We start from the raw sequence: 20874 nt of genomic DNA, 5'->3' as shown, positions 1-20874 counted from the left end.
GTGGGACCCGTATGTATTGTGATTTGAGGCGTTCCTATTGGTGGAACGGTATGACGAAAGACATCGCAGAGTTTGTAGCTAGATGTCTTGTCTGTCAGCAGGTGAAGGCTGAGCATCAGAGACCTGCTGGATTACTTCAGAGGATCCCTATTCCAGAGTGGAAGTGCGAGCATATTACTATGGATTTCATGGTAGGATTGCCTAGGACTCGACGAGGTCATGATGCGATTTGGGTAATCGTTGACCGATTAACCAAATCCGCACATTTTATAGCGATCCAGAAGACAGATTCTTTGGATCGATTAGCAGAGCTATACTGTCGTGAGATTATTAGATTACATGGTGTTCCTTTGAGCATCATATCGGATAGAGACCCACGGTTCACGTCCCGATTCTGGCAGAGTCTGCAGCAAGCCTTGGGCACACAGCTCTGTTTCAGTACGGCATTCCATCCGTAGACAGATGGACAGTCAGAGCGGACCATTCAGATTTTGGAGGATTTGCTGAGGTCTTGTGTTATGGACTTCGGAGGCAGCTGAGAGGACCACCTGCCATTAGTGGAGTTCGCCTACAACAACAGCTATCCTTCGGCTATCCAGATGGCACCGTTTGAGGCGTTGTATGGTAGACCTTGTCGGACACCCATCCTCTGGGAGGAGGTTGGGGAGGCCCAGTTGTTAGGACCTCAGAGAGCTCAGCAGGAGGCAAAGTTGATTTGTACTATCGGACGGAGAATGTCAGAGGCTCAGGACCGTCAGAAGAGTTATGCTGATCAGCGGCGGAGACCCCTGGAGTTCTCCATTGGTGATCATGTATTTTTGAGAGTTTCACCCACAAAAGGGGTGAAGAGATTTGGTCTTCGAGGTAAGTTAGCTCCACGATATATTGGGTCATTCCAGATCTTGGAGAGGATTGGAACAATAGCTTACCGTTTGGCGCTACCACCATCTCTAGCGGGCATCCACGATGTATTCCATGTATCTATGCTGGGGAGATACGTATCCGATCCGGCACATGTTCTGTCAGATGTATCAGTTCCTATTCAGCCCGACGTCACTTACGAGGAGGTTCCGGTGCGGATTCCTGACCACAGAGAGCGCCAGTTGCGGAACAAGACTGTCCGGCTGGTTAAAGTCGGATGGCAGCATCATTCTGACGAGGAGGCTACTTGGGAGCTGGAGGATACGATTCGAGCTCGATACACTCATCTCTTTACTTGAGGTATGTGGGTTAGAGTTTCTTTCAGCATTTATACAGTGTGGTTATGATATAGTGTTGGCTGTTGGTTATAGCGGAATTTGGGAACCAAATTTTTATTAGTAGGGGAGGATGTGAGATCTCGGAAAATTTAAATAAATAGGGTTATTTCAGAAATAGCCTTATAGAATTTTTTCGGAATTTTTAGAATTTTTCTGAGAATTTTTCGGAACTTGTAAGAGGGTTTTGAGGGGATCGATTTACGGGTCCGGATAAAGCCTATTTGGGATACCCGTTTAAGTGAGGAAAAGTTTTTAATTATTAATTCTTTTCCTTTTCTTTTTATTTCCCCCCAAACGCCGAACCCGAGCCCTCCTTCCCCGATCTCCCCTCTCTTCCCTTCTTCCTTGTTCTCTCGCGGACGAGTAGAAGCCGGCAAACCTCTGCGACCATCTTCATTCGTCAGAGGAGCACGTCATCGGAGCTCGACTGAAACCAGCGGAATCTAGGTCATCTTCGACCGAGGGATCTCTGTTCCTCGTGCGTTTCTGCTCCTGGCAAGCGGCAACCCTTCTTTTTGCTCGGCGTTGCTGGCGCAGATCGGGTCTCGGAGCTAGCTACAACAACCCTTCTCTCCTCTGGTTTCTTACTTCCCGTCGACTTCAGCAAGCGACAGGATCTCGTCTCCTCGTGTCAACAACCGATGCCCCTAGATCGAGCCATCGCCGATCGCCGGCGTGAAGGGGCAATTAGGGTTCCACGGGTAAGTGACCGATCCTTCCTCTTTCCTGTTCTTTGATTTGTGCCCTAGTTTCGAGTCTTCTTTGTCGATTCTTGCTCTATTCCTCTTTGATCGTCCGCGATTCCAGATCGGATCTTGGATCCCTTGTTTGTTGCTGCTGATTAAGACCTCGATCGAGTGGGGAAGAATTTCCAACAGGGAGGTCTTGCTGTGGTGTTCTGCAATCCAGCAACGTCTCCTTCCGGCAGCAATCATCTATGGTTGAGGATGAACAGAGAGTGAATTGTTGATTCCAATCTTGATCCGATCAGTGAGGTAAGATTAGGTGATCACTGCTTAATTTCTGTGGTGATCCGTTTGATTCCTGTGAGGATCTGTCTGTGGATTTCAATTTGTGTGCTGGGGATTGTTCTTGATCCAGTAGCTCACCTTTGTCTTGGCAGAACCTCCATCCAGCAACATCTTGGTTGACAGCAGGTCGATCCGGGCAAAGAGGAGGTTTTGTTCCATTCTATTGGATTCTATGGATTGATGGGTTCCAACAGTGATGATCTTCAGTGGTGGATTAATGGATGAGGGCTGTGAGATTTGTTGTTCTTGGTTCTGGTAACATTCCCACCTGCCATTTCCCCTAGTTCCAGCAGATCACCTTATATTCCAGTGGTTGAATTGAGGTACGTATAGAGGTAGTTGATACATGATGTGAATGTATTGAATTAGGCTTATGTGTAGGTATTTGATCCGGGTTGTAGATTTTAGTATAATAGTGATTGCATGATCATGTGTAGGTTGTAATTAGTGGTTGATTGTGATTAGATATATTTACTTAGATTTAATCGAATGGAATGATTAGGGTTAAGGTAACTAACCCTAGTCAACTATTGGGTTTAATTTAAGTTTAGATTTCTAATCTAATTGGTGACTAGGGATTAGGTAACTAATCCTAATTAACTGTTAGATTTAAATTAGGTAGGTTGAGATTGTGGATTAGGGTTTTACCCTAATTTAGTTTTAGAGATTTTATTTAGCTATTCATATAGATTTAGCTAAATAAAATATATAGATGTTGTTTGACGCAGGATTCTGATTCGAGACGGGCGTCTCGACCTTGGATTGTTTGATTTGTACCTTCTATTTGAGGCGGGTACCCTTTGACTTATCTTTTGATACTGTCTTATGATATGTATAGTTTATATATAATTACTAGTGGTAGATGGTAGATTTATTTCTTCCTTGGTCTTAGCTTAGTTGATACCTATCACATGCTTCTTCTGTTAGTTGTTGTACTTTAGAATGAGATGCTTTTATCTTTTGCCATGTGTATATATGTTCATAGAGATGGATATTTATGATGCTTATCTACACTTGATTAGTTGCTGGAGATACTTGTTATATGTTGCTGGATTTGCATTGCTTAAATCATTGTTATACATATGCGTTTGTTTTATTAGCACCTACGCATATGGAGGAGGATATGTTCAGGTATGACATACTGTAGCCGCACGCACCATATCGCATGATTGCATGCTGGGCGATTAACGACTACATTGTTGTTGAGCTCGTCGGTCGGCTACATGGGCCTGCACACAGCGTGTCCACTCATGGGTAGTGGCACAGCACTAAGGTGTGTATGGTAGTTAGCTCTGTAGTGCTCCGCTGGTCCGCTCATGGGTAGTGTGACTGCAGCGTGGTAGCAGGCAGGGATCCCTCCCCGTCATTGTGTACCGGGAGATGAGAGCATTGCGCTCCCTCACTATGTCTGAGGTAGGAGGATGTGTGTACTCCGACAGCATCCCGTCCACTCGGTCACTCATCAGGGGTAGTGACGACAGAGTGCACGGTGTCACAGCCCTACCCACTCGGTCTCACCATTATGTGTGAGATGGCTGACTAGCTGACAGGGGTGACCATGTCATATTGCATCATATGCACATATTGCATTTATTGTGAGTGTTGCATATTGGATGATGCACTTGGGTGACTGCATATGATTGACATGCATACAGGATACATGCTTATTGCTCTGACTATCTTTGTCTGTGTATGTCCTTAGTCATTTGCCCAAGCCTCGCAGGTGAGTACAGTTTATTTCAGTTATGCATTTTCTTATTATTCTTGCTATAGACTGTACTTTATGCCTATTGCTGGTTATTACAGTTTATTTCAGCTATGCATATCTGTTATACTGTTAGGAGATTGTACCGTAGATTGTACTGTTAGGAAACTGTACTATAGATCCTATGGTTTAGGAGACTGTACCTTAGGATATTGCTAGTAGTTATATGTTGTTGTACATATCTATTGGATTACCTGCTGAGTTCTTTGAACTCACCCCGTTGTTACTATTTTTCAGGTTGAGGCCGTCAGGAGAGATTCCAGTCGCTAGCCCCTTTATCGCGAGGCTTTCCTGTTATTAGGATCTGTTTTGCTTTTGCATTTTATATACTTGTGATGTGAGTTTTGTATTGTGGACTTTATATCGAACACTTGGGTTTACTACTTTTGGTTTTCCGCTGCGGATATATTTTCATTACTTCGTGGATTTTGTCTTTCTTCGTTGTAGTGGAGTAGGATGTTTACATATATCTTCGAGGATTCTATATCGTTCTTTTTTTATATAACTGCGTGGATTGTTCATATTATATCTGTGTGGAAATGTTGAATATAACTGTGTGGATTGTTTCTTATTTGTATTGTATTATTCCGGCCGTGTATGGCCGAGGTATAGAGATATATGTATTCTGGATTCATATTGTCACCCGTACAGGGGAGATGTTGTCGAAATTTCTTCTGGCAGGGACTACCTGGGGTGTGACACAAGCTGAAGTGCAATAATTGACAAGAATTAATTATACCAACGACAATTAAGAAATGAAGATTCGGAGCTCCGGGTCGTCGGGTGGTTGTCGCAGCACTTCGGGATCGTGTCGTTAGCAGTTGGTCGCAGAAGGATTGCTTGACAGAAGATGTATTGAGCTGCTGGTCGAACACTGCTTATAAAGAGTGTTTAAGGTGTCTTAAACCCCTCCAAGGCGCCTCCAGGTTGGCCGCGTCACCCGCGTGGATCAGAACTGACCTGGTCGAACTCTATATGGTTCAAGGCGCCTTCAGCCTCTCCAAGGCTCCTTCATCAACTTGTTCAAGGCGCCTTGGCTTCCTCCAAGGCGCCTCCAAGCTTGCTTCACAGCCAGCTCAGGTTTTGCACCCGAGGCGCCTCCAAGCTCCATGGAGGCGCCTCGGTACTATTCATCCGAGGCTATTATTTGCACTTTGGTCCCTGCAAGATATGTTAATCCCAAAAATACCCTGCAACACAAAGTTAGCACATAAAACATAAATGATATAATTAAACGACAGTCATCGAACTGTCCGAGTCTGACTTCAGATTTCCAACTGAAACCCTAGGTCGACCCGACGCCTACTATTCCCTCTACGGGGAACGCGTCCTCACCTACTCCACTCAGGAGATTTACCTGTTGCCAGTGCGATCCTCCAGATAGACTGAACTTTTGCTCGGCGCTCGATGCTTCCGGACTTTCTGCTGGACGCCCGCTTCTCAGCTGGTCTAGTCTTTCACCTGGTTCGCGACACTAGGACTATCCACCTAGGGTTACCCCCCTAGGACTTTTGCCTGAAGCACTCGACCCGCCAAGACTTTCCGCATAGGGTTACCACCCCTTATGGCCTAGGGTTACCACCCCCTAGGGTTTTCACCTTGCCTAACCGCAGCTAGGACTTTTCTTCGCATAGGGTTACCACCCCCTATGACCTAGGGTTGCCACCCCCTAGGGTTTTTACCTGCTTAACCACAGTTAGGACATTTGCCTAAGATACCTTAGGACTTTCCTGCAAACTCATGAACTTTGTTAGATAACAAAACAACTTAACTTTGAACCCTTTGACATAATCAAAACTAATGTTCGATCGTCGGATGCTTCCCGCACCAACAGTAACCCTATGCGGAAAGTCTTGGTAGGTCGAGGGCTTCAGGTAAAAGTCCTAGGCGTGGTAACCCTATATGGAAAGTCATGGTGTCGTGAACCAGGTGAAAGACTGGACCAGCCGGGAAGCGAACGTCCAGCAGAAAGTCCGGAAGCATCGAGTGCTGAGCAAAAGTCCAGTCGATCTGGAGGATCGCACTGCAACAGGTAACTCTCCTGAGTGGAGTAGGTGAGGGCGCATTCCCCGTAGAGGGAACATTAGGCGTCGGGCCGACCTAGGGTTTTCGGTTGGAAATCTGAAGTCAGACCCGGGCAGTCTGATGGCTGTCGACAATTCCATTTACTATATTATTTCTGTGCTAACTTGGTTTTGCAGGATGTGTTTTGGATTTGTGGACTAACATGTTTTGTAGGGCAAAAATTCAGTGGTTAGCCTCGGATGAACAGTGCCCGAGGCGCCTCCATGGGGCTTGGAGGCACCTAGGGTGCGAGTCTGCGCGAAAGACTGGGAGGCGCCTCAGACGTGGCTGGAGGCGCCTTGGACTAGGCGTTGGAGGCGCCTTAGAGCAGCTTGAAGGTGCCTTAAGCAGGATAAGGCGCGACCTATTCTACTCTTATCACCGCGGTGGACTCGGGGCCTAGAGGTTCCTCGGACAGCCTTGGAGGCGCCTCCAGCAGGCATTTTAAGGAGGCTTCGAGGCAGCAGCTGGATCAAAAACATTCAAAGCATTCCTTCTTCAACGTGCTGCCTATGAAACGATCCCGAAGTGCTGCTACGACATCCCGACGACCCGGAGCTCCAGAACTGATATTTCCTAACACTACAAAAAAAATGGACATTAGGATCAGAAAATTAGCAGCGGTCAATAAAGTGGTTGTAAAAGCAGAATCAATAGAATCAGTCAATATTAACTGCTCTTAAAACCGCTTCAGTTGATATTTTGTTGAAGCGATTGTTAAATCGTTGCAGTTGGACACATATAGAAGCGGTTAATATAACTAATCCTATAAATGTCTTTTAGAAGCGGTTTTAAACCGCTTCTAAAGATCACATACGGGATTAAATAAAAAAAATACTTGCATCTGAAACTGATATTTAAATTTCTGAAACTCCTATGAAACAAAGGTTGTCTGAGTTATCTTTGGGCAGGAAATAGAACATGTTTATTCAAGGACTAGCAATCCTCTTCAAGCTTCCCATGCTTTGAAACAAGCAATGCCAATGACTTTGATCTCTGAAATTGCCCAACTGAAGTTACACTTGTTGAACTCTGGAAAAATTACAAATGCTCGAAATGCAGAAACTTGATTATGAAAAAACTACAAAAAAAAAAAAATCATAGTTATATATGTACCGCCATGTTTTTTTTCTTTGAAAAGCTCACTTTGGTAAAAAATTCCTTTGTTGTGGATCCATATATGTAATGAACTATACATTTTCTTCTTCCGAAAGAGATTATCCTGAAATATTGATATCAATATCAAATTTGCTTTCCTTTCAGAGGCATCATCACCTCCATGAAAATTTTAGATTTTTTCCTTTTGATTTGGTTGATAAGTTTTAGAAATTTCATCTTTTTTTTCCCAATTTTTATCTTAATTTTATCTTTTGGATAAATAGTTAGTCTGGTTCTATCATTTGACCCATGAAAAATCAAAACAATAACTCTGTCAGTTCATTCTCTAATAAAAAATAGTTAATCTGTTTTAGCCAATTGCAGGTGTAAATCCCTGATAGAGCATAAAAATATTCTGTATTTTGACATTTATGATCACTCATTAAACTAATAAATAATAGGGATGCTCTGGATAAGCTTTAGGCCTACCTTGGTCGCTATTATTTCTTTATGAATCTACTCACCAGAATTTATTTGCCATTAACTTGGTCATCAGTATTCATTGGTCAACTCGAAAAATGCCATTGCTATTAACAAGGTCACTGTTTTATTTTAAAAAAAACAATGCCCATAATTAATATTAAAATTTATAATATATAATATTAATCTATAATTTTTTAAAAAAATTAAATTAAAATAAGTTAAATAATAACATTAATATTAATAAAATAAAAATGAGACCCTTATATTTTTTTTCTCACTCACACTTCCATCCTAAAATATCATATTTTTATTTTTTGATCGAAACTGGGTGGTTATAGATTCCTTTATAATAAATATAGATCTTTAAATTCAATACGTGTGAGCTCTATATGATTCTGAGTCCCGAATGAAAAATTATAGTCTCCAAAAAAAAATATTATATTATATTAAAATTATGTCAAATTTTAACCCAATACTTTTTTTCAGCATTTCAAAATTTAAATCAAAATTTTAACAAAAAATTTTCTGATGTCTTAACATAATTTTATATTTCTTTTATTTGATTGTTATTATTATTAAATTTAAATTAATTAAATAATAACATTGATTTTAATAAAATGAGAATTAACCTTTTTATTAACTTCCCTCCCTCATCCAAAATTTCACATTCCCACTAATCCCCCTTGTCGTCGTTGCTGTGCCCGCTATTCCCCCTATCGCCGCTACTGTGCTTCCACGATCGGGTTTGTATTTCCTTGCAGGCATCTCGGCATCGGACACGAAGAGCACTTGCTTCATCCCATCACTGACGACACTCCGCATCTGCCTCCTTCCAGGTACGCAGCCGAACCTTCGTCTCCCCATCACTAGATGTTAGGGTTTCTATCCTTCGACCTCTCCTTCCAGGTACGCAGTTGTCTTGCTTCCCTCGGCATCGCCTCTGACCCCCTAATAATCGGGCCGCCGCCGCTTCGCTAGCGGCTTTGGCTCCCGTCTCGAAGCCCTTCCACAAGCGTCGCCGCCTTTGCTGCGCCGTCCTCAAAGACAACGCCCCTCCGGAGGAGATGCAGCAGCAAAGTCCAGGAGAGGGAGTCGGCACAACTATTGAAGAAAGGCCTGGTGCGTTCTCTACTTCTCCTTCTCAGATAATTCGAAGTTTAGTTTCGATTCCCAAATCGGCATCGTCTTATCCACCTGTTTAAGTTAATTTGTTGGTTTGTTAATAATGTTACCATTGAACAACATTATTATTGCAATTTATCTGTGTTCGAGTTTTTTGGATGAAGTTGCCCTAAATCTCCCTTTCTAATGTCTGCATGCAAGGTTGCTGATGGATATGGTAATATGTTGGTATGTGATTGCCTGGACCATTTTTTTCTTAATAATTTTTTATGAGTAGAAATCTTTTCTAGAGACATCTATCAATTTAAATTTAACTTCTTGTAAGAAAATAATTTGAACTTCAATTTGAGTATGCTAATCTTTATCTTCTATACAAGAAACTCTGTTTAGTCTATTTTCAGTATTTTAACAATTTTTGTTTTCATTCAGGTAACTACAATTGGAATAAATACTGAATGGGGTTTGTTGATGGCTAGTATTTCAGAGGATACTGGTGGAGAAACTCCATTGTAGTTTTTTTCTGAATTGTGAATTCTATTTTATGCCCCGTGCAAATTTTGCTGTCAAGCCTACTTTTTTTCTTGCTTATAGGTACGCTTGAATGGTGTTGCTACTTTCATTGGCATAGTAGGGCTGACTATAGCTGCTGGTGTTCTAGTAGTCCTGCTGGTTATGTAAGCAACATTCTTCTTCGCTTTATAACAACATTTTGTAATTCTCATTTGTCCTCCCTATATGTTTCAGATACTTTACTTGGACATACAAAGAACCCGGATGGATCTATTCAATTCATAAAGGGACAGACAGGTATAAAGACTACTGTAAATGGAGCCATCAAAATCTTGACAGTCGTAGTATGTGGTTTTTTACTACATGACAAATTTCATCTAGAGCACACATTTATTCTCCTTTCCTCATCTCTTCATGTGTAAAGCTATATAATATATTTTTATGAAGCTTGATAGGTAGCAATAGTGGTTGTTGTAGTGGCTGAAGAGCTTCCATGAGTTGTTACCTTTACGTGTGTATATAGTCTTTTTTACAAACTAAACTGTATTATTTGTATTTTCTTATGTCTAAATTTGTTATTTTCTATACGCCAGCTTGCCTTATTCAATGCGGAAGATGATGACAGACAAAGCCTTGGTAAATACACATCTTACATTTGATTGAGAAGTGATTCATGAACATGTGCTTTAAGTAATTCTTAGGTGTTATTTAACAGGTAAGAATGCTTTCAGTGTGTGAAACTATGGGTTCAACAACAACTATTTGTAGCAACTAGATTAGAACTTTGACCTTGAATCAGGTTTGATTATTTTATTAAGACTAGCCTTTCCTGTCATTTCAGCAATGGCTGCATACATTGATTGACATAATTCATGTTGTTCAATATTCCATGAACCTAAGTTTTTCTTTCATTGGATTATTGACGCATTAAGATTTGTTCTTAGATGACTGTTGTGGAGACATATGTTGGTGGAAGAGTTATAATGCAAATGATGGAAGAGTTATAATATTCCATTCTTAATTCTTGACACCAACTTTCTTGTTAGCAAACTTTTTAGCTTTACTTGTTTTACATCAACTTTAAACTGGTAAAAAGGAAAACAAAAATCCCCGTATTCATGCAAATTCATGTAATTTTTCTTATCTCCCATTAAATTCAACCTTTTAATTTGGTGCAAGCTTTTGTTAAATATGTTTTTCATTATATATTGAAATATGTTGATAGAATATGGTTTGGTGGTTCTATTCAGGGTTGCTATTGAAGGTTGGAGCAAATGCCTTTGTGTCGCGTGGAGCAAATGTCTTTTGTCGCTTGGAGCAAATACCTTTTGATGTTTTTTTGGGTGGAGAAAATTTGTTATTGAAGGTTGTATTGTATATATTTTGGAGATTGAAGAAAGTATTGTGTTAGTGTTATAGTGTAGAGTTAATGTTATGTGTTATGAATATTTTGAAATGAATTATAAATATTATGTGTTGATTTGATAATCTAATTTATATTTATGTGTTATGAAAATAAAATAGGTTTGTGAAGGTTCTCTTATATGTATTGTTTCATCATTTCTGGATTTTACACATTTTGGATCCTTCATTATAACTTTAATATGAATTTCAGTTATAAATATTGTCAATTGATTTAATTTGAGCATTGGGTATGAATTTGAGTCTTTTGTCAATCTTTTTTAAAATTAGTAATTCATTAATAACAGCGATTTTAACCGCTCCTATAACTAGACTTCTAGAAGTGGTTCAAACCGCTTCTAAATATCAATTTTCTGAGTTGGAAAAATTTATAGGGCCGGTCATGACCGCTTCTAAAAGGGATCCTTTGCATCAGTTATTAACTGCTTCTATAGGTATCCATCAGAATCGGTTAAAAATCACTTCTATAGGTATCCATCAGAATTGGTTATTAACCGGTCCTATAAGTATCCATCATAATCGGTTATTAACCGCTTCTATAGGTATCCATCAGAATCGTCTCTAAGTCATGAACCACCGGTTAGCTTTACCGCTTCAGTTGGCTTTAGCGTCGCCAACATCTGCAGCGGTTGAAAACCGTTGCTATAGGTGTCTAAAAACCGCTTCTAAAATCCCTTTTTTTTGTAGTGTAAGTGTCGTTGGTATTTTTAATTATGATTTTAAATTGTATTTAGCTTGTAATAATTTCGTGCTTATAGTTGTTGCCCACGAAAAACGATCAAGGATCGCGGGCCTTCGAGTAGGAGTCGTTCTAGGCTCCGAACGAAGTAAATCCTTTGTGTTTGTTTGTTTATTCCGCTGCATTTTTACTCGTACGTTTTACAAATCCGAAATGAAATAGCCACAAGTGCTATTCACCCCCCCCCCCCCCTCTAGCACTTTCGATCCAACAATTGGTATCAGAGCGGGGTCATTTTGAATCGGTGCAACCACAATTCAAAATAATTTTTCGTGGTATTTTCAGCTTTTTCGGAGTCAATTAGAATTAGCTTTATAGCAACATTCTAATTTTTTTTCGAATTGGTTTTGCTCGAAACTGGTGCAACACCACTCGAGTTCGGTATTTTTTTTAATACTCCCGCACTGCTAATCCAAGACCTAGTCTTGGGACATTTCTGTTATTTTTGTTTTGCATATTCAACAAATGACCTAACAAGAGGGTTTCAGCACCATTCGTCCCTCGCTTTTCTCCGGAGAAGACTTCGGGTACTGGAAGGGACGAATGGAAACTTACATGAAGATCCAATTCGAGACCTGGATGATTGTCAAGACCGGTTTACAACTACTAACCGATGAAGATGGCAAGCCTACACCCTGCGAAAAATGGGAATCATCCCTAATCAAGAAGGTGGAAGCCGATGCCAGAGCGACCTGCACCCTCCAATGTGGCCTGACCAAAGAGGAGTTCAACAGAGTTGGTCCGTTTTCAACCGCAAAGGAGCTGTGGGAGAAACTGATAGAACTGCACGAGGGCACCTCAAATACCAAGGTGAGTAAAATAGATTTACTATTCAATAAACTATATAATCTAAAAATGCAGGAAGGAGAGACAGCAAGTTAACTCCACGCGTGCATACAAGACGTTCTCAACTCCTTCCATGCAATCGGGCAGAAAGTCGAGAATCGGGACATCATAAGGTACGCACTAAACTTGTTTCCAAGGAGTACATTGTGGGCATCAATGGTAGATGCCTACAAAGTCTCTAAGGATCTATCTTCTATAAAATTAGATGAGTTATTTTGTGAGTTTGAACTGCATGAACAGACTAATACACAGCTAACCGAGAAGGGGGTTGCTTTGGTTGCAGGTACCAGTCGAACACGTGAACCGAAATCACGACGAAGAACTGAACCGGAGTCGGAAGAAGAACCCGACTCAGACGATGAAGATGACGAGTTGACAACCGAACTCGTCAATCTTGTAAAGAAACTATACAAGAAGAAGAAAGGGTTCAACAAGAAGGACCTCAAGAAGGCGGTTCAGTCCAAAGAAGTTCAATCAAAGATGAAGTTCGAGGTAACATGCTATGGATGCAACCAGAAGGGGCATATCAAGGTCAACTGTCCAAATCAGAAAGATGCAAAGAAGCAGAAGAAAAAGAAGGTGCTGAAAGCGACTTGGGACGAATCCTCAGAAGAAGACACCGACGACGAGCTTGAACAAACGAGTCTTCTTGCACTGATGGCCCGGGACCAGATCGATTTGTCCGAGAGCGAGAGCGAGTCGGAAGCCGAGTCCGAGCGAAGCCACGGATCCGTATCTATTTCCGAAGGGCCAGACCCCGCTGTAAGTATTCCGCGACTTAATAATTTAGTTAATTATTTATTACGTAAATTAGCAAAATTGAATATTAGGGCCAAGTCACTTCTAAAGGAAGTAGCAGTCCTTAAAGAAGTGACTAACTCCAAAACCTCGACTGAACCAGTTCAGACTGGAAACTCAACTCAAATCTAAAAATTTGAGGAAGAGAATTCCAATCTGAAAAATCAGATCAAGGATTTGAAGTTAACATTAGAACGGTTCTCTTTGGGTTCCAAGAACCTTGATCTAATTCTTGGGACACAAAGAGCAATCTATAATAGAACTGGACTAGGTTTTAAGCCAAAAAAGAAATACAAATCATATTTGTCACTCATACAAAGAACAAATAGTAAAACAGTCCAAGCATGAGTCCCCAAGTCTAAATTGGTCAATCAAGTTAGACTTGGTCAATATTGGGTTCCCAAGAATCAAGTACACTATCTCGATAGACCTTATCGAGGCTATGAACCAAGGGAAGCAAAAAGAAAAAGTATCATAACAAATAAATAAATTCTTTTTAAGTTAATCAATAAGAAAAATAAAAATAAATAAACAAATAAATTAAAATTAAAATTTTAAAAAATCAAATTTAACGTTAAACAAATTCGAATTTAATCAAGTTTAATAAAATTCAAATCTAAACTTAATAAAATTTAAACTTAATAAAATTCAAATCTAAACATAACCAAATTTAAAATTAAAATCAAATATTCAGTGTTAATCAAGCTCAAATTAAAATCAAAATCAAAGTTAAAATCAAATACAAAATTAATAATTAAATCAGAATAAAAATTCAAATTAAATAAAAATTAAAAATAGAAGGAGGCTCCAGAATTGATGGTACCTCCAAACTAAACTACCTGACTGGGTAATCGAACGTAATCTACCTGACAAGGGTAATCAAGAGTAGACTACCCGGCAGAGTAATTAAGACTAGAATAAAAAGAGCTAGATTTAACCTGACAAATGGTACTGGTGAAGTCTTGGATGATAGTACGTTAGGAAAGCTTAGTCCTTGCATGTCTAGGAAAATATGGCTTCGACCTGGTGCAATAGGCTAAGTGGAACTGACCGAAACTACCCTTGATGGATCCTAACTAGTTAGACCAAAGTATGGTACTAAGCTCCGTGGATAGGACTATTCGGAAAACTTGGACGACATGGTTACTCTAATGATGTCCTAGGTGACTCACCAGAGCCCAGAGGTTTATCCGAAAAATGCTTATTTGTTTAGACTAAAGCCAAACCTGAATCTAACACAAAGTTAAATCAAACTCTATAATCAAACATATTTCATCTCACAAAAATTATAAGATTCCCTGATTGAAAATTTAGATCGGGTGAGATGATTAAGGATTAAATTAAAATTTAAATTCAAATTCAAATTCAAAATTTAAATTTGAAATTCAAATTAAAATAAAATTTACAATTCAAATTTCAAATTAATATTCAAATTTTAACTTAAATCAATTAAAGTTAATTAAAATTAAAAATATTTTTTCAATTTCAAAATTAATTAATTAATTTCAAATTTAATTACTTTTCAAAAATAAAATAATTTAAAATATTTTCAAAATTAATTAAACTTAATTACTTTCAAAATTAATTAAACTTAATTATTCTAAAAATTTAATTAATTTAAAATATTTTTTCAAAATTTAATTAACCAAAAATATTTTAAAATTTTAATTAACTTTAAATATTTTAAAATTTTAATTAACTTAAAATATTTTCTAAATTTAATTAACTTAAATATTTTTTGAAATTTAATTTAACTTAAAATATTTTTCAAAATTTAATTAAGTTAAAATATTTTAAAATTTTAATTAACTTAAAATATTTTTAAAATTTAATTAACTTAAAATATTTTCAAATTTTAATTAACTTAAATGTATTTTCAAAATAAAATATTTTTTAACTTAAATGTATTTTTCAAAATTTAACTTAAATATTTTTTCAAAATTTAATTAACTTAAAATAATTTAAAATTTTAATTAACTTAAAATATTTTAAAATTTTAATTAACTTAAAATATTTTAAAATTTTAATTAACTTAAAATATTTTCAAAATTTAATTAACTTAAATGTATTTTCAAAATAAAATATTTTTTAACTTAAATGTATTTTTCAAAATTTAACTTAAATATTTTTTTCAAAATTTAATTAACTTAAAATATTTTAAAATTTTAATTAACTTAAAATATTTTAAAATTTTAATTAACTTAAAATATTTTCAAAATTTAATTAACTTAAAATATTTTCAAATTTTAATTAACTTAAATGTATTTTCAAAATAAAATATTTTTTAACTTAAATGTATTTTTTCAAAATTTAACTTAAATATTTTTTCAAAATTTAATTAACTTAAAATATTTTAAAATTTTAATTAACTTAAAATATTTTAAAATTTTAATTAATTTAAAATATTTAAAATTTTAATTAACTTAAAATATTTTCAAATTTTAATTAACTTAAATGTATTTTCAAAATAAAATATTTTTTAACTTAAATATTTTTCAAAATTTAATTAACTTAAACTTTTTCAAAATTAAAGGTTTTTCAAAATTAATTAATTTAAATATTTTTCAAAATTAATTAACTTAAAATATTTTTCAAAATTCAATTTAACTTAAATATTTTTTAAAATTAATTAACTTAAATATTTTTTAAAATTAATTAACTTAAAATATTTTTTCAAAAATTTAATTAACTTAAAATATTTTTTCAAAAATTTAACTAAAACCTTTCTTTTACAACTTAATCAACTGAACATTATATATATGTATATATATATATATATAAAACACGTGACACCTATCGAAGGCACCTCCCACACGAGGAAGGCACCCTCAAACGCGGCGGGAAAATTCCCGCCACTAAGATTAAGGTGCCTCGGATCATCTTCGAGGCGCCTCGAACAACACCTATAAGGCACCTTAACCACAACCTAAGGTGCCTTCAACCCATAATTTTGCCACGAACAGAAACTTTTCTGTTCGTTTTCTGCTGACACCGAGCACAAGCTTCCCGTGCAATTTATTCCCAATCAAGGCGCCTTCACCTCACATCCTTCTCTCAAATACCCTACAATGCCTCTTAGGTACATCTGCATCCATCCTATTATCCATATATGTTTTCTTTTGCATTATTTTCTTATGATATGTAGTATAAATCAAAATAGGAAACGCAGACATGTTGATCCTACACCAGCTAGGACACCATCTACAAATCCTAGATTCCCCTCAAAGCAGCATAGGGTAGACTTTGCTAAGTTTACATTTGAGTCTATTAAACCTAGATATGTAAGTAAGTCATTTTTTGCCCAGTTCTGTCACCCTGCAATTCAAATGATAGAACACTATCAGTTAAGGAAACTGGTTTACTGTACTGATACAATAAACCAGGATTTGTGTGCACAGTTCTATCATAGCCTCGAAAGGGTTTATAATAGTACTTATTCCACCAGAGTTGGTGGAACAGACATCCAGTTTACTCCCTCCCTGATTCGCACTAGCTTAGAGCTTAGGGAGTCCACATGTACCTTCCTGTGCTACCCAGGTAGGGATCTACCATTTGGTGATCCCTATTCCCATATCACCTTAGGCACCATCTACATGCATTTTTTTGGTGAGGAGAGACCTCTTGGCCTAACAGAGTTCAAGTCAACTCTACTTAGAGTTCAGGACTACGCTATGTACAGAATCCTTACCGCATGCATCTTGCCGATCACATCTCGTGACGTCACGAAGATGCGATCCTCTCACTCATTCTTTCTGTACGCTCTGAGTCAGCGTCTGGACATAGACATTGCACTACATATGTTCCAGAACATTATCCATGCATCTAGTATAAGATATAGTCCACATGTCCTACTGTCATATCTTGACTCAGATCTTTTCGACCTTTAAGATTGACACATCCATAGGGACACTTATCCCTCTTACACTATACGACGAGTTAGGTCAGCGTAGTTTTCGCTTAGCCCATATAGAGGTCACTGCTGAGGGGATTCTAGCCTGGAAAGGTCGGCCATAGCCAGCTGCCACTCCGATTAGAGCACAGACTGATGATGAGTTTCAGGCCTTCTTCACTCCAGCTGAGGGGGAGGACTGGTTAGAGTTTACAGCTGAGGAGCTTGATGGACAGCCTTCCACTTCAGCCGGGCCTTCGATCTCGGCTCAGCCCTCGACGTCTCTTGAGGATTGACTTGCTCGTATTGAGAGATCGACTACACAGACACGACAGCTCGTCACTGATGGTTTCCACACCCTTCGGATATCTCTCCGATACGACATCCGTCAGATTATCCGAGACGAGCTTCATCAGGCGATGCAAGCACCCGAGCGACCTCCGTCTCCACCTCCGGCCGACGATCCATTAGCTGCCGATCCTTCAGCTGACGACCCTGATCCTCCAGCTGACGATCCCTCTGCCTGACTCTATCCTTTTAGACTGGCTGGATATCTCACTCACTTTTTGATTGTATATTGGATCTGGTCATCTCACTAGCACTCTTATATTTTGCTGACTTATGCTACGATAGTACTTTCATTTAGCACTGATTTGTCGTTTCTCAAATTGTGAGTATAATTTCAAAACTATGTTTAAATTGTTTTGAAAATTATAGGAAAAATGGTTTTCAAAATCCCAATCTTATTAGATTTTTTAATATATGGACTTAGCCTAGGCTCAGACCCTAGATATCATGTTCCCCTAGTTTCAGCCAGAGCATCTCACAAACACCTAGGCATACCTTGCTTGTGCTTGAAAAACTTAAAACGGCGTGAGATGCATAGGGTATAGCCTGGACTCCAATATGCTTATATCTGTGCATCAATATGAGTCTGGGCATTAAATATCTAATTTACAGTAATCAAGTCAAGTCATCCAGCTCTAGTCAGATCTAACCGGATTAAATTGATTTAACTTGACTAACCAAGTGAAAGTTGTTGCTATCTAGGCAATCAGACAGTAGCTAAAAGGTTAGATAGTTGGTAAAGGCTACTGAATTATTAAGATTAAGAATACTAGCATTATTAGGGCTCTGATACCTGACAAATTAGGTAATTTGAAATTTATTCAACTTGACTCATGCTTGGATTTAAGAACCAATTGAATTTGAATAAATTTAGCACCTCCCTCTTTGCTACTACAAATCAATTACGTTTTTTTAAATCAATACTTTTCAAAACTTAAGAATATTTTCAAATCAAGGTTTTCAACTTGAGCTATAATGTCAAACTCTTGCTAATTTTTTTTAAATTAAAATTATTCTCAAAATTCAATGCTCCTTCCAAATTTATTCTCAAAATTTAAAACATTTTTATAATAATTTAAAACATTTAAGCTCCTTCAAAATTCAATGCTTTTAAAATGCCTAGTTAAGTGGTTTCTATAGATCTTACACTTAGTCATTTTTTTAAGAAAACTTTATTCTATCAGATCTAACTATTTTACTCAAAAAGTGCTCTCAAAACTTAAGTTAAAAATTTGCTTTATCTGACTAAGTAAAAGAAATTAATGAAAATCTTTCAAACTTTGTTGAAAACTTTTTCTAAAAATTTAGTTAAGTATTTTTTTTCTAACAGATTTTTCAAAATTAGCTAAAGATTTTCAAAGGGTTCTAACTTATGGTGCTTTTCAAATTTTACAAAGAATCTTACAATCTCACTTAGCTAAAAGTTTTACATTGCAAATTAACTATACAAAAGCTAAGGGTTATGAAAGCATTTTTTATCCCTAAAAACCTAACATTTATCTAATTCTCTACTTTTCTTATTATAAAATTTTTGAGAAGTTGATACTTTCTCAAACATGTTTTTGATAAATGGCAAAGAGGGAGAGTAGGAAATTCAAATAAAATAAAAAGAGCCTTTTATTAAGGGGGGGCTTGCTTTACAAAGTTTAAGTTTTAGCTTAACTATGCTTGCATTTTAAAATTTATTTAAGCTTGCGTACTTAAACTTTATGCATCTATTTTACTTAACCTTAAATTTCAGTTGTCATAATCAAAAAATGAGAGATTGTTGGTGCGGGAAGCATCTAACGATCGATCCGTTATTTTGATAATGGCAAAGGAATTCAAAGTTAAGCTTAGTTGTGATCTAATAAGTCTGATTGAGTGTTTCAGGAAAGTCCTAGCTGCGGTTAGGCAGGTGGAAAATCCTAGGGGGTGGTAACCCTAGGTCATAGGGGGTGGTTATTCGTTACTACTCGGAAAACCTAATGGTTCCACTGTACAAAAATTTTGTACATGATCTGAACCTTTCCTAGCTACCATGTGTTCTTTTAAATTAAACTTGGATCGCCTGCGGAACTTAACACGTTTGATCCTAAGTTTAACTTATATGTTCTTTTAGGTTTAGACTTGGATTGCCTGCGGAACTTAACACTTTAAATCCAAGTCGTCCCCATGTTACTTAGTTAATTAAATATTGATTTTTAAGATTGGTTTCCAATACTGCATGGCGAGGCACTTGGCCTTCTTGGGTATGGGATCATCCACCACCGACTAGACAAAACCACTCAGAGAAATTCAATATTTAATTTCCTTATAGTAACAATAGGTTAACTAAAAAGAACAATCGAATCACAAGGAAAAAAAATAAAAAAAAACACAACATCGAAAACTAATTCAAAAAATAGAATCGCATGCCTCTTGTATTTGGTATTTATACAAAGGAAAAATAACTAGCATGATGCGGAAATTTATTACTAGTTATACCTCTTCCTTGTATGCTAAAAACCTCGAGATCTTCTGTCATATCCCTCGCCTCCTCTTGGACGTCATGTGGGCGACGATCCTCCAAGATGAACTCCACCCGAAGAGCTTCGCCTCCTTCTCTAAGTTTCGGCCACAACCACAAAGGAACCAAAAAAGAGCAAAGGGAAAAGAGAGAGAGAGAGGGGTCGGCCACTAGAGAGATCTCCAACAATACAATATGAATTGTTATCACATAAGGCCTCCCCTCCCCTTCTTTTATATTACTTGACCAAGGCAAATAAGGAAAGACTTTCATAAAAAATTAAAATATTTCTCTAGTTTTTCCTTTTCCCTTTTAATTTTTCCTTTTCCTTTCTCTTAATTGAATCAATCATCAATCAACAAATTGTTGATTGACTTGATTGAATGTTGATTGGTCGGCCCCTTGCTTGGGCACCAAGCAAGGGTGGTCGGTCACATTAAAGGAAGGAAATAAAATTTTAAATAAAATTTTATAAAAGAAGAAATCCTCTTATAAAACTTTACAAGCTCTCTTTCCTATTGTGAATGTTAAAAAAGAAAAGTTTTAAAAATTTAAAACATCTCTAATAAAATTTCCTTTTTTAAACATGGTTATATAAAAAGAAAGTTTTATAAATTTTACAACTCTCTTTTAAAACTATGAAAGTTATAAAAGGAAAGTTTAATAAAATTTATAACTCTCTTTTAAAACATGTGGCCTAATTCAAATAGGGAAAGTTTTGTAAATTTTAAAATCTCTCTTTTACAAATTGTAAATATCTGAGAAGATTTTAAAAATTCAAAACAACCCCTCTAATATGAATATTGTGGTCGGCCCCCTCTTGCTTGGACACCAAGCAAAGGGGCTGACCCCTTTAGAGGAGGATGTGGCCGACCCTAGGCTTGGTCACCAAGCCTTGGGTCGGCCCCCTTTTGGACTCCAAGATGGGCTCTTATTGGATGGACTTGAGGCTTTAATGAGACTACGACAGGGACCTAGAGGAGAAATTGGTTTTGGCCTCCCGATGAGCTTG

General features: G+C 37.3%; 1 protein-coding gene and 1 long non-coding RNA gene across 11 annotated transcripts; both read left to right on the top strand.

The window, feature by feature from the left end:
- Nucleotides 1-1474: 1474 nt before the first annotated feature.
- LOC121997489 lies at nucleotides 1475-4481 on the top strand. 3 transcript variants are annotated; one of them, XR_006116294.1, is made up of 3 exons: nucleotides 1475-1960; nucleotides 2067-2613; nucleotides 4293-4481. It is a non-coding gene; the product is annotated as an uncharacterized LOC121997489 (long non-coding RNA). The 3 variants fall into 3 exon arrangements; XR_006116296.1 differs by lacking the exon at nucleotides 4293-4481 and adding an exon at nucleotides 3019-3057; XR_006116295.1 differs by lacking the exon at nucleotides 4293-4481 and having other exon boundaries at nucleotides 2067-2254; nucleotides 2383-2904.
- Nucleotides 4482-8340: 3859 nt separating this feature from the next.
- On the top strand, nucleotides 8341-10820 carry LOC121997486 (calcium-transporting ATPase 9, plasma membrane-type-like). 8 transcript variants are annotated; one of them, XR_006116289.1, is made up of 9 exons: nucleotides 8344-8536; nucleotides 8607-8819; nucleotides 9024-9050; nucleotides 9252-9331; nucleotides 9414-9496; nucleotides 9567-9629; nucleotides 9926-9968; nucleotides 10048-10131; nucleotides 10583-10820. XR_006116289.1 is itself a non-coding variant. In XM_042551926.1 (8 exons), exons 3-7 carry the CDS (start codon nucleotides 9031-9033, stop codon nucleotides 10105-10107), a joined length of 258 nt encoding a protein of 85 aa, XP_042407860.1. In that variant the 5' UTR covers nucleotides 8346-8536; nucleotides 8607-8819; nucleotides 9024-9030; the 3' UTR covers nucleotides 10108-10131; nucleotides 10583-10820. The 8 variants fall into 8 exon arrangements, 2 of the variants coding, with proteins under 2 accessions (XP_042407861.1, XP_042407860.1); XR_006116287.1 differs by having other exon boundaries at nucleotides 8346-8536; nucleotides 9252-9496; XM_042551926.1 differs by lacking the exon at nucleotides 9252-9331 and having other exon boundaries at nucleotides 8346-8536; nucleotides 9024-9039.
- Nucleotides 10821-20874: the final 10054 nt, after the last annotated feature.

This window comes from Zingiber officinale, chromosome 6A (genome assembly GCF_018446385.1).
Source record: "Zingiber officinale cultivar Zhangliang chromosome 6A, Zo_v1.1, whole genome shotgun sequence".
Taxonomy (NCBI): domain Eukaryota; kingdom Viridiplantae; phylum Streptophyta; class Magnoliopsida; order Zingiberales; family Zingiberaceae; genus Zingiber; species Zingiber officinale.
The sequence above is the reverse complement of the archived record's forward strand: the minus strand, read 5'-3'. Positions and strand labels throughout refer to the sequence as shown.

Bases quoted from the DNA above. Each gene is read 5' to 3' on its own strand.
- LOC121997486 (XM_042551926.1), top strand. The intron at 9,497-9,566 runs GTAAGCAACATT...TATATGTTTCAG, and splicing joins CTAGTAGTCCTGCTGGTTAT to ATACTTTACTTGGACATACA. The intron at 9,630-9,925 runs GTATAAAGACTA...TCTATACGCCAG, and splicing joins ATTCATAAAGGGACAGACAG to CTTGCCTTATTCAATGCGGA.